This window comes from Amphiura filiformis, chromosome 1, assembly GCF_039555335.1.
Source record: "Amphiura filiformis chromosome 1, Afil_fr2py, whole genome shotgun sequence".
In the NCBI taxonomy this organism is placed as follows: domain Eukaryota; kingdom Metazoa; phylum Echinodermata; class Ophiuroidea; order Amphilepidida; family Amphiuridae; genus Amphiura; species Amphiura filiformis.
In genome coordinates, this window is record NC_092628.1 from 54,415,222 (window position 1) to 54,427,397 (window position 12,176).

The window sequence follows — 12,176 nt, forward strand, 5'->3', positions numbered from 1 at the left end:
TATTGTAATTAGTAGCTGCTTATCACCCATTTAAATTATTTTTGAACTCAGCCATCTACCACAACTCTCCTTTTATTTTCATGTGGGCTAATCTTGTAAAATAATCAAGCAAAATTGAGTCGGATGATTACCATATTCAAGTTTCTTCTTTTCTAAATTACTGCTAAATAACTAGTTTGCTCACACTGCCATTGAAGTTTAATCATTTGTTTCAGAGATCTCTATAAAGTAGCTTGTACAACAAAGAAAAAACATTGACATACTTGTTTAGGGTTGCCATAAAATATGTATTATTATATATCTCCTACTCCCTGTGTTGAGTGCATCACTTTTATTTAAGAATATGTCACTGTCACTATAACTGAAGACAGAATTAAAATGACTATAATTTGCGTATGACGTTCTGTCAACCAGACCAAAAATGTTGTACTGCGCAGGTCAGCAACCAATCACACCACACCTCTGCCCTGATGTCAAACGCAAACTAGTCTTTTAAATTTGGTCTTCAATTATAACAGTATCTCAAATTGACTTACCATCTGATTGGATAATCTTCTTCACAAATTCAGCCATCAGTGTTCTCAATGCTCTTTTTAAAGGTGGACCCAGCTTATGTGGAAATACTACAGCTGTGTCAATGACGCTCTCATGAATTAGCTGTAAAGCAATCAAAATAACCATCACAATTATAGAGGGTATGTATTCCACTTTGCTTTGTTTGATCAATTATGTACGCATATTCAGGAACAACTAGCATGCATGCTGTTTGTCAAATTCTAGGTTACAGATAATGTAGAAAGATTTATTTTTGCGGGGTTAATTTTTCATGACTTTCAACTTTTGAGCAGTTTTGCCGTTTCTTTTGTTCACAAGTTCACAAGATTAAAATATTTTCACAGGATTTTAAATTCAGGTTTGCCTGTTTGACTGCAAAAATAATGACATTTTCCTGTTATGAGTAAATTCACTTTTGAATAGGAAATTGTGCCACCAATTTCAATTTGTTACTTTGACTTTGAATATGTACAACAACTAGTACAATTTATGAAAGGCTTCGGTACCCTTTACAATTTTCCAATAATTAGCATGGTTAACAGCAGATATTGCAGATGCATGCAACAAATAATATGATCGGATGTAGGAACTCATGAATACTCTTACTCAATGTTGCTGAGATTTTCAGAACAGCAGCATCATTAATATGGCTAGGATTTGTCCGTAAAATGAGCAATTCTTTCCAAAACATGTCTGATAAATGCAGTTTCACTTGCTGTTCATATGTTCACCAACATAGCTAGCACATTGTGGTCTACCAATGTGTTCTGATGTGATTTTCTTTCTAAATTTATTTCAAACTCTAATGGTAACCCGCAGGTCAAGTTGCTAAAATTGACATTAAACCCACCTAAACAAAAAATACAATTTGAAGGCAGCAGCTTAATCAGCGTCAATATTGCAACATTGAAACAACTATACAAACATCCATCCCCACCATAACCCCACCCCGTAGGCAATGAGGATAAAGTGCCTTGCCCAAGGACACAACACATTGACACAAGTGGGGATCGAACTCGCAATGATGCGATACGGTCTACCAATGCATATAAAGGTGCCTACCTTAAGCGCAAGCATATCGCTCTCCAGACTGTGCCCAATCAGAATGGTTTCACTACTGAACATATTTAGCAGCACTGCTTGGACATTATGTAACTTGGTGTCCACTGATTTCAGATCGTCTTCTGTTATGCCGCTGAATCTGTAAAATAGAAACATATTTTTTTAGAAATATCAATCTCTGCATTACAATTTGCTTCTCATCAAAATTCATCATGTGAACTTACCAACAACTGGATATTGTGCATACGAATACCTGGGTAGGGGTCCGCTTTGACAATCTGAAAGTGGACTCATGTTTATACTAAATTTTCAAGAAAATTTGACCCATTTTTATACCAGAGGACCATATTCTTTGGCTAAATTTGACACAATTTTGCTCCAGTTACATGATGAAATTGGTGTATATTTTCAACAAAAAAGGTCCTATTTTATCCAAGTATTTTTATATCAAAATTGACCCAGAAAAGGGGGGACCTATATCATACCATAGCATTCACTGTATGGTCATTTGTACTGAGTACCAGGAAGTGAATAAGTTGGGCATGTTATAAATGAATACTATAAAGTACAAGTACTGATTAACATATCTTTGTGAAGATTCTGTACGGATCAAAAACAATTTATAATTCCTTTCACAACATTTGCAATATCTGCAAAAACTTGATTTCTAAATACAAAATCAAAAACTTTCAATCTACCTTGTGTTATAATCTACAACTGCATTGTCTGGTTTGACAAGACTGTCATATACTTGGTTAAGTTGGTCATCAACCACGGTTACTCTTGTTAACTCCATGCCTTTCACTGTGTAACACTGCAATAAAACCAGATTTGAAAATAATTCCCACTACTTAAGGAATGAGAGGGTTTTGGTAGTTTTTATGACAGCATTTTGAACCATGGCAAAGTTACATCTTTTCAGGTCAGTATACTGTTGTGGATAATGAGCTCACTGTTCAGTACGTTAAGAAATATGTACTGCTTTATGTCATACATATCAGCAATTGTTATTATTGGTATACCGTAAAAACTTGAAAGTTATCATATGTGCTTACTATCGAGCGCTTTTAAAACATGCAAACATGAAGAGCCCCATTCACCATGCAAACATGAAGAGCCCCATTCACTAAAGTGTAAAAGGTTTTGAGCAAATCATAGATATATACGAACAAGTAAACCTGCATGTGTGTGTCTCAACCCCATTAGCTCAGTTGGTAAATTGACGATTTTTGGTACAATTTCATGTTTTCAAAAGGGCTCGATAGTAAGCACATAAGCTAACTATCGAGTTTTTACGGTATTTCAAACTGAATATTATTATGCCTCATTAAAAATAGTACATGTATAATCAGGTTGTTTACAACCCTTCAATCTTAGTGCATAGAGTTTTTACCTACCATTTCACAATCTAAAGCATATAAGCCTGAATAACCATCTCTTGGTGGAGATTTGGAATAAGTCTTCATAAACCCTGACAGGTCACTGGTCTTGTCTTCTGTTACATGGAGCTGTCATGGTAAAATGAAATATGATTATCGATTATGATAAGTACTTCATAATTATACTTGGTGTAAGCTTGTAAGGTACCAGTATCACTTGATACTGGGCAAAATATTCAAAAAAATGTGTTCCAACCAAATATAAAATGAATGTTAGTACCTCTTTCAATTATTTCTCTGCATGCCCTCTTCATTAGGATTCCAATAATGCAATATCTTCCATGCAGTGGCTCTACCAGGAATTTCTTTCCAAGGGGTACAAGAAAATTTTAAGTGAGGTCCCAATAATTGTCCTAAATGAAAGTATTTATCGATCAATGCCCAATGCTCAATAATTAGACAAACTTAATTTTCACCTGATACACAGAATTTATTGAAAACTTGGTTTTTTTGTGCGATAAAGGAAGTGTTGATGCTCTCCATATCACTCACCTTGGATAAACAACACCCAATGGCCTCTGAGTCCCCAGAGCAGCAACTAAAGCGATGATCAACCATGCCTCCTACTTTCTTCCTCCATAGTTTACCCCAGTGAAAGCTGCAGGTTTCTTTGGTAATGTACTCACCACCTGGCCGCCGTAGGAATGTCTTGCCGCATCGACAGCAAATCTTCTGATTGGCTGTGTGGTGAATAAAAGCAAGGATTACCAATATGGGTACTTAGTATACAGTTATGGAGATTGGAGATTTCATACAAATTTTAGGGGTCTGGAGTATAGACGAATCCAACGAGCCAAGTGATGGTCAGAACTCAGTCGGCCATTACTGGGTCCCATCTGCACCAAACTGGTGTTGTTACTGCCCAATTGGGTGGATTATATCCGCTTAAAATTCTATGTTGAATTGTATTTTGTTGTCAACTTTCATCATTCTTTTGTCTACGTGTAACACGGGTGATGGATAGTAGTTTAATAATATCCCGCCAAGGCCACATCATTTCACATTTTAGGTGGGATAGACCTAAGGGGGGACCCATCTATGGCTGTCATTGAGGTGTAGAAATGTGTGAAATTAGATTTGTCTATATAAACTTGATAATTCCCTACTTTTCGGGTATGGAAAAATAAGCACTTTTGGAAGTTATAGCAGAAAAGCACTATGGAAATATAAACATCTCTAGAAAATTAAGGTATGGAAAATATAAGCCCTGACAAAATTATACCAGAAAGCTGCTCTTACGAACTTTATTAATTTTATTTGTTACTTGTTTATTTGCTTGGCTTAGCACTTGTTCAGTGCTGGATGTGACAAATCATGCCTGGCAATAACCAATTGCACTCCAGTCACCATCCTGGCTGACTCGCTGACTTCTTCGGGCTCAGTAGCTACTTCTCATTCAAGGGCATCATGATTAGATGAACTGAACAAGTTCTAGCTTGGCGTATTTAGTATGTGATTGTGTTTATTTATTTTATAACAAATCTGATATGTCAATCTACTTACAATCAGCAGTACATGTAGCTGGCTTTTTACTGCCATCCTCTTTGACCTCAGCTTGACCTGGAATGACTGCAGACCTTGGGTAACCATTGTCCCATAGCTGATCCCTTGTCAGGAGATATGGTTGCAATTTATCAAACAACTCTTTGCCTGTACAAATGTAAGCATAATACACATGGATAATAATAATAATATGATCAAATCACATCCACTTGTTACATTTTGTTTAATTCAAAAAATAAGTTCTAGCATATTTGTGACACAGTCAACTAGAATGGGTTGATATTAACAATTTTGAATTCAGATTTTTGTTCTTATTCATTCACATTTTTAACATGCTAATGTATGGTCCATTAAAATTGAACTTTCGGTTACACAGATAATTATAAGTGATCCTCTAACTTCAAAACCAAAACACAGACATGCCACTCAGTTTCACTCAAAAATCTGAAACTGGTGAGAAAAACCCTGAAAAAGTATGTGAATGCAGGCCAAAAAGCACCAAAACGGGCTGAAAATAAATAAAAACGCTGGAATTTGGAAACACAAAAACCTCAATTCAGGCGAAAACCTTAAGACGCATTCCTTGTGATTGTGTCACATGTGTAAATCTGTAATTTTGTGTTCAACCAATTTTTATGACAAATTTTCTTCAGACACTTCATGTGTTTGACAATCAGACACTATCAAAATGATTGGTACTCAACAGTTCTTATTTTTTAATGCTTGGGTCCACTTAAAATGAAATCCAACTGATTTTCATAACTCTTATTCATACATGTACACAATTGTAAATCTGAGAACTTCTTAATTTTCACTTTGATAAGGTTTTAATGACAATTTGCATTTTTGTTAACTTGTCTAAAATAATTTATTTTATTCTGTGAGATTTAATGAAAAAACAATGTACCTTGATATACTCCTTGAATTGGTCTACCAGCTGACCTATGCAATGTGAAAGCATTTTGTGCTGCTGCTTTACCACCCAGCACTGCTGAGTGAGATACAGCATTCTTAGGTGGTGGTGATGAAGGAACAGCCTTGCTAGGGTCAGCCCGAGCTGTGCGTAATCGCTTTAAATTGTTAATGCTTAGACTGAGGTAGATTTGTTTGTTGCTTGCTCTCTCATAGATGCTGTTTTCTTCTTTCAGGCCCTTGAATGAATGGAAACACAAAAACATAAAATCAGAAAAGTTAAAAAAATATTTCTTTCACTGTCATAAACCATAGTGCTGTGGTTCTGTGACAAGGTGCTGTTGTATTGCACATACAACAATTTTATGCACTTACCATATAGTTTCACTGACCTTTTATTGTTGCCCATATCACTTCCGGTATTTTGATTTTGGTGACAAGTTATTATTGCATTTGGAGACGTGATAAGCTTTTGCTCAAACACGAGAGCAAAAATACAACTTTCTAAACTATCGTGCATTGTCAGCAAGTTTGCATTCATGTAATTTGTTATTGACAATAAAATCTTTAAAATTTCATCAGGAATCTGAAAGGAAATAGTCAAATATTTGCATCAAACTGCGATGTAATGCGATGCAATACCGGCAATCGGGGGCTTTGTAAAATTGTATTCCCTGTTGCCCAACACATGTATGTACGGACGCACAGACATTTTCTCGGACGCACATTTCCCGACCAGGTTTTACAGTTGTGCGTCCAATCGGACACAGAGTTTTTGAAGGCTAGCGGGAGCCTTGGCGAGACACAAATTAAAATATGCGAGGATAGGATAACCTACCTGTTCAAATGCTTCCTTTTCAGTGTCAGTTGTCTTGAGGAACTCATCTATAAAGAGGTTGAGATAACGTTGTCTTACAACAGAGGGTACTTTGCTACCAGGACTTGCAGGAATCACTGGTCTTGGAGTGACCTATCATAACAACAAAATCAATAAAAAGAATATGACATATTGATACAATCAAAGTTCAATGCAAATCTCAGAAACAAAAGGCATTTGTGTGATTTCTTTGTGATAGACATACTTCATTTTATAAACTAAATGAAATCTTTCATCCCCCAGCTTCTTGTTAAAAAACATGGATTTTGAAATATGTACGGTACTGTGATTGTGAAACAGCCCAGATGCAAGATTCTGAAAACATAATACGGTAATGAAGTTAATTGGTTATTGCATGTAGGCTGCAGAGTAGATTTAATGATTGTGCTTCCACCCGTCCAGCCAGCGACCTGGACAGCCAACCATCCATCTGCAACGTAACACAAGCCACACACAACACAGGTTGTTGTAGGGTCAAATAGAAATAGCAATTTTCTTTGTTTTTGCCTCAAATGTTCGGCTCAAAATTAAAAAGGGACAGATCTGACAGTGAAAAACTAGCATGTGGAAAAGAAGTAAATCTATTTTTTACAGAAATGACAACAATGCTTTTGTTTATCATGAATGGTGTCATTCAATATTCCATATGACTTAATCGCAAACATTATTCAGGAATGGCACAGAAACCCAGATGATAGAGATGATAGAGTAGAGAGACTAAATTTGTGATGTAGTGATGTAAAAATGTACAAGGTGCCAAACTGTCAAAATCTAGTAGAATCGATGAAGCATGACACTGTAAATAAAGCAATGGAAGTTCAGAAGCAAACGCAGCCGATCACAACAGCTGATCGCATGAAAACTGTTGATCAAATTGCCTGAACTTTTTGAAGTCAAAACAAGCACTCTCTATTGACCCATTAAAAATAACTTTTGTTGAAATTAAAGCATTCCCCGTCATAGCAGGATAGACACCCATATGATAAAGGACGCGAAGGTGGGCTGTTCCCAGTTGTAGTAACTACAAATTTCGAACGTTTGAGGACTTGTTCTGAAGTTGTAGCAAGTGCCATAGGGTGTCTCCAGTGTTGTTTTCATTATAAATGTCACAAAATATTAATATTGACAATAATTAACAACCGCGATTTTGGTTCCTTTCAAGTTTGTCCTGTTCATTATGAAGTTATTCCGCACATTGTATCTACTAAATTTCACCACTATTGCTTGTGCTTTTCCGGTGCTTGGCTTTCCAATCCGATGGGATCTGTCTACATGTAGATCAACTTCACTTAAGGGCACTTGCATTTTCTCGTTGGCTAATTTGATGATTGTTGCATCTGTGTTTTCTTCAGGCACACCAGTCACCAGAACGCAATTTCTGCGAGTGTATTGTTGCAGATTTTCCACTGCTTTTGATCTCGAGTGCAGCTGATTCGTTAAGTCTGCCCTTAACATTTCATCTTTCTTGCATTCATGTTCAAGTTTTTCTTGCTTACAAAAGAGATCATGGGTTTCCCCTTTCAATTTCTGCAAGTCCTCCTTCAAGTCGTCCACCTCAGTCCTGAGTGCATTCACATCACTTACTAGGGTTTTCATTTTCTCTTGCACTGCCTCCTGCATTAAGTCCTTCAAGAACAGTTTAAACTTATCATTCAGCATAAGTTCATTATCAAATTAAAGGCAGTTGATGTTGTGCTGGTGCCAAATGATGCGGCACTCTCTTCCAAGCCCTCCATCATCAGATCATGTAGCAATTGTAATGTATCTGTACTAACTATAAAATGTTCCGCAAATCTATAGACGGTATAGTACTAGAATGTCCCCGTGCGCCGCCGGGCAGTTGGCCCTAACGAATTGCCTTTAACTGTTTAATCAATACAGCATACTTTTGGTGTGTAACGGAGCAGTACATAAGTACGTCCGTACATGTCCCGTATGCCTGCCACTTCCACATACTTGTGCATAATACGGAAGGTCGATTTGTGCCCATAAATGTTTAGGCCTATGTTAAACTGTATGTTATACAAATTGTACAGCTATCATTTCTACCCTATGACGAACCGACATACCTGTAAATCAAATAGCCCACAAAAAACTGGTCATCGCTGGTATTTTTCATGAAGAAAAACGACACTTTTTACGCGGAACATGTCCAAAACACGTCAGCTGACGTACAAGCCTCCCCACGCATGTACATAAACAAGCCGTGTTCATTGTTTAATTGTCACCTGCAGCTGTTCGCAAGAAAACTTTCTGCATAAAATTACCTGGGGTCGTTATCAGGCCTGAGACACACTGGCGCTAGTTTGAGGACAGTCACTATGAGTTACTAATGTCGGCACATGCAGAAAATGCGTGATGGGTCGCCATTTTGTGACTCGTGCAAACTAACACAAACAAATTATTGGACTTAATAATCTTTTCAAGTTTTAATAAAACGTGCATCTATCATGATAATATTACATTTTATTATTTTATTATTTGTATTACATAAGCTATGTCAATTTTGTGTCCATGTTAATTTTTATATGGATTTACCTGTGTTGATTTTAAACTGTTGTGAACGTGGAGCTACGCAAATTGGCAGGCGATTACCCACCATGCAATGCGAATACACGGAAGCGATCCAGTTTAGGATGCATCGCAGTTCCTGTTGTGTAAACCAGGCGTAAACCGCCCATCCAACCTGATCGTGTGCACAGGATTTGTGCTGGAGGCTAGTTAATGCGCACAACCAATGCGCAGAAGAAGACCTTGATACTAGGCGGAGCTTACGTTTCACAAGAATGATTGACAGCTGTGAGTAAGTGAAATTCTGTTCTGTGATTGGTACAAAAATATGGTTCTCGTATAAATGAATATATTATCCATGGCTTCAAAATTAGGAACCGTTTCTTCCACAGAGCCCTATATAGGGCTCTATGGTCTCTACTCATCATACACGACCGTAGAAGATCTGGCCAGCGACGACGCTTGCGAATCAGCTAGCTATTTGTACAGCGTGGCCTCTCATCCTTTTTATTATCTCTGGTCTTGTCACGCTGGTAGATTCGCCCACCTGTGATTACTGACCTGGATCTGACAGAAGATTGTGGAATTTACGATTTTCAGCAGCAGGATTTTATGAAACTGCCAATATTTGCAAGTATTCTGAAGGATCGGTAATAATTAAAATATTTTTCATGGTGTCGGTAGTGCAACTTGAAGTTAGTGAATTTGTGGTTTTGTATGTTATGTGCAAGAGTGTTTTCAGGAAGCGTAAATAGGCAGGCCGTTATGCTAAGCTCTCCATGTTATATGCAAGTTCGGCGACGAACTGGACACATCACACGGTAGTGTGATGTGTCCAGCCTGGATATACATGTCCCGAATCAGCTATATATAGGAGTATGTGAATACATACATACATGATTTATATCATGAATGCATCGTGAATGCACATTAAACACATACACATACACAGCACGGTCTGAGCCGGGAGATTCAATAATTGGAACTGGGGTGTTCCTCACTATAATCAAATTAACTGGTCACTGTGAATGCTAGTGGTTCCGCGATAGACACACACGCACATAGCGTGGTACAGAAGAAAGTATACACGCGCCTTACAAGTTACACTGCGTACACGCTTAGTACACTACATGGACGCAATGCGCATGTTCCAGTTTGGCCAAGAAATACTTAATTTGATTATAGGTAAACCGGAGGTAAACAGCCTAAAACAGGTAAGCTTAACTATGACTGTCCTGAGTGTATGTTGTGGTTGTCACTAACTTCATGAACTTACTGTCTCGGCAAACACTAGTTCTACTCTTGGTAGTTTAATACAAGAAGAAGGTCCAGCATCTCCGGCTTTTCGCTTTCTGGAGGCAGCACTGGCTGTGCTCTTTGAACGTTTTGTTTTGGTTGTTTTCCTTTTGCGAGTTGTTGTTCGTTTCTTGGTCGTGGTTCGTTTTTTGGTCGTACGTCTTTTTGTTTTGGTCGTTTTCCTCTTCTTTTTTGTCGCCCGAGCACGCTTGGGAGGCATAATTTTATCTCTGAACTTTACCACTGCTTATTAAAAATGTCTATGAAAGGTTAAATTAAATATTTATCCTCGATAAATTGCAGCAATGCAACGTCAGCAGCTGAGATGTCACAAAACCGGTTGCAAAATTCAGCAGCTTTGGCAATGTTTTGTTTTGCTTTGCCCCGGCAGTGTTTCTAGATATTAATTTTGCAATTTTATTATTTACCTAAAATATTAGGGGATGTGCAAAATTATGTGTACCCCCCGGTGAATTCTCAAAATGGTCTGCCAAAATCGCAGGCACCCCCCCTTGGCTGTGCCAAAATTCCTTCCCCTTTGACGTGCCAAAAAACTTTTCCCCCTCTCCTTTGTGTTGCCAAAATATATTGCCCCCCCAAATACACATACAAGATTTTGGGTAACCCAAATTTAAAACTTGAAAAACCTTAAAACGTTTTCCTACACCTTTTAAGGCGTAATGTGCCCAAAACATCCCGGTGTGCCAAAAATCGCTTGCCAGAAAAACCTTTCCCCCTATAATTCACCACCTGGGCCAGGGGTAAACCACCCCTTATTGAAATTGGCATATAAAATATTATTGCTGTGCTCAATGGGGGAAACTAGAGCGGTTACCGCACCACAGCTGAACCATAGGGCTTTGGCATTATATTGTGGTATAGACGAATCCAACAAGCCAAGTGATGGTCAGGATTAAGTTAGCCATAGCTGGGGGCCATCCACACCAAACTAGCTTAGTTCGTTTGGATTGCGATCCAAGACGCCCACTATCGCGAGCGCATCAGAGCATGTAGCATTTGTGCCGCATCACGGGAGCGGTAAACGCTGCATGCCTGTGATACTAGCGTCGCATAACTTGGATAGAAGGCCCCCAGCTATGGCTGCCAGTGAGGTGTATAGGAATGTGTCAAGTTGGATTTGTGTATACCACTGTCACCCGGGGGTCATACATTCTTGGGATATCTAGATATGAAAAGGACCCAAAATAGGAATATTGACCCGAGTCTTATGATGAGTGTCTCCCAGAAACTATTTTTGCTGAACCATGAAATGGTATCAGCCTATATTAGTGTATGTTACTAGGTTCCTAGGTTCCTAGGATCCTAGGTTCCTAGGTCCCTAGGTTACTAGGTTACTAACTAACCATTTGGTCTGAAATGGACATATCTCTAAATGCCACAAAGGTATGACCCCATGAGTGGTGTCATATGAAAGTGGAAAACATAAAGAATATAATAAAAATATTTCCAAACGTCAGAGGTCATCCAGGGGTCACAGGGGTCAAAAAATGTCGTTTTAACCAAAAATGCTCCGATTGAGCTTAATTTTGAATGCAATGATCCTTATGACATTCTAAACATGTTTAAAACATTTTAAAATTGATTTAAGGTCATTAAGGGCTGGGGTATGAACGTTTGGACAGTATTTATTTTGGGACATTAGAGCACATCAGACATATCGAATTGCATTCTGAATACGAAGAAGGTATGACCCCATGAGTGGTGTCATATGAAAGAGGAAAACATAAAGAATATGTGACCGTCCTTCTCGAAACGCTCGTAAAGTCGGCAAATGTGATTTTGAGTTAGGCCTACAAATCAAAATGTTCATGAAAGTCATTTTTAAATGTTAAAGTGTGTCAAGTTCAACTAACCATAACTCCGCTTCCGGATATCGTAAGAAGTCAAATGATGCATCTTTTTAAAGCTTATGACATATAGGCCTACTTTCTAAATATGAAATTTAAAAAATTGATCAGGACCGACTTTACACTCCGTTTGTGGTGGGCGGTCACATATAT

The 12,176-nt window shown here is 38.0% G+C and overlaps 1 protein-coding gene across 1 annotated transcript in view; it reads right to left on the minus strand.

Annotated features, from left to right (window-relative positions):
* The window catches only part of LOC140148962 (uncharacterized), a 36,330-nt gene that overhangs the window by 1,872 nt on the left and 22,282 nt on the right, over nucleotides 1-12,176 (minus strand). Inside the window, exons 7-14 of the mRNA XM_072171078.1 lie at nucleotides 6,310-6,441; nucleotides 5,467-5,710; nucleotides 4,560-4,706; nucleotides 3,549-3,736; nucleotides 3,015-3,125; nucleotides 2,316-2,431; nucleotides 1,618-1,756; nucleotides 537-657 (exon numbers count right to left, since the gene is read on the minus strand). Coding sequence (XP_072027179.1) covers nucleotides 537-657; nucleotides 1,618-1,756; nucleotides 2,316-2,431; nucleotides 3,015-3,125; nucleotides 3,549-3,736; nucleotides 4,560-4,706; nucleotides 5,467-5,710; nucleotides 6,310-6,441 — 1,198 coding nt within the window. The remainder of the gene's footprint in view (nucleotides 1-536; nucleotides 658-1,617; nucleotides 1,757-2,315; nucleotides 2,432-3,014; nucleotides 3,126-3,548; nucleotides 3,737-4,559; nucleotides 4,707-5,466; nucleotides 5,711-6,309; nucleotides 6,442-12,176) is intronic.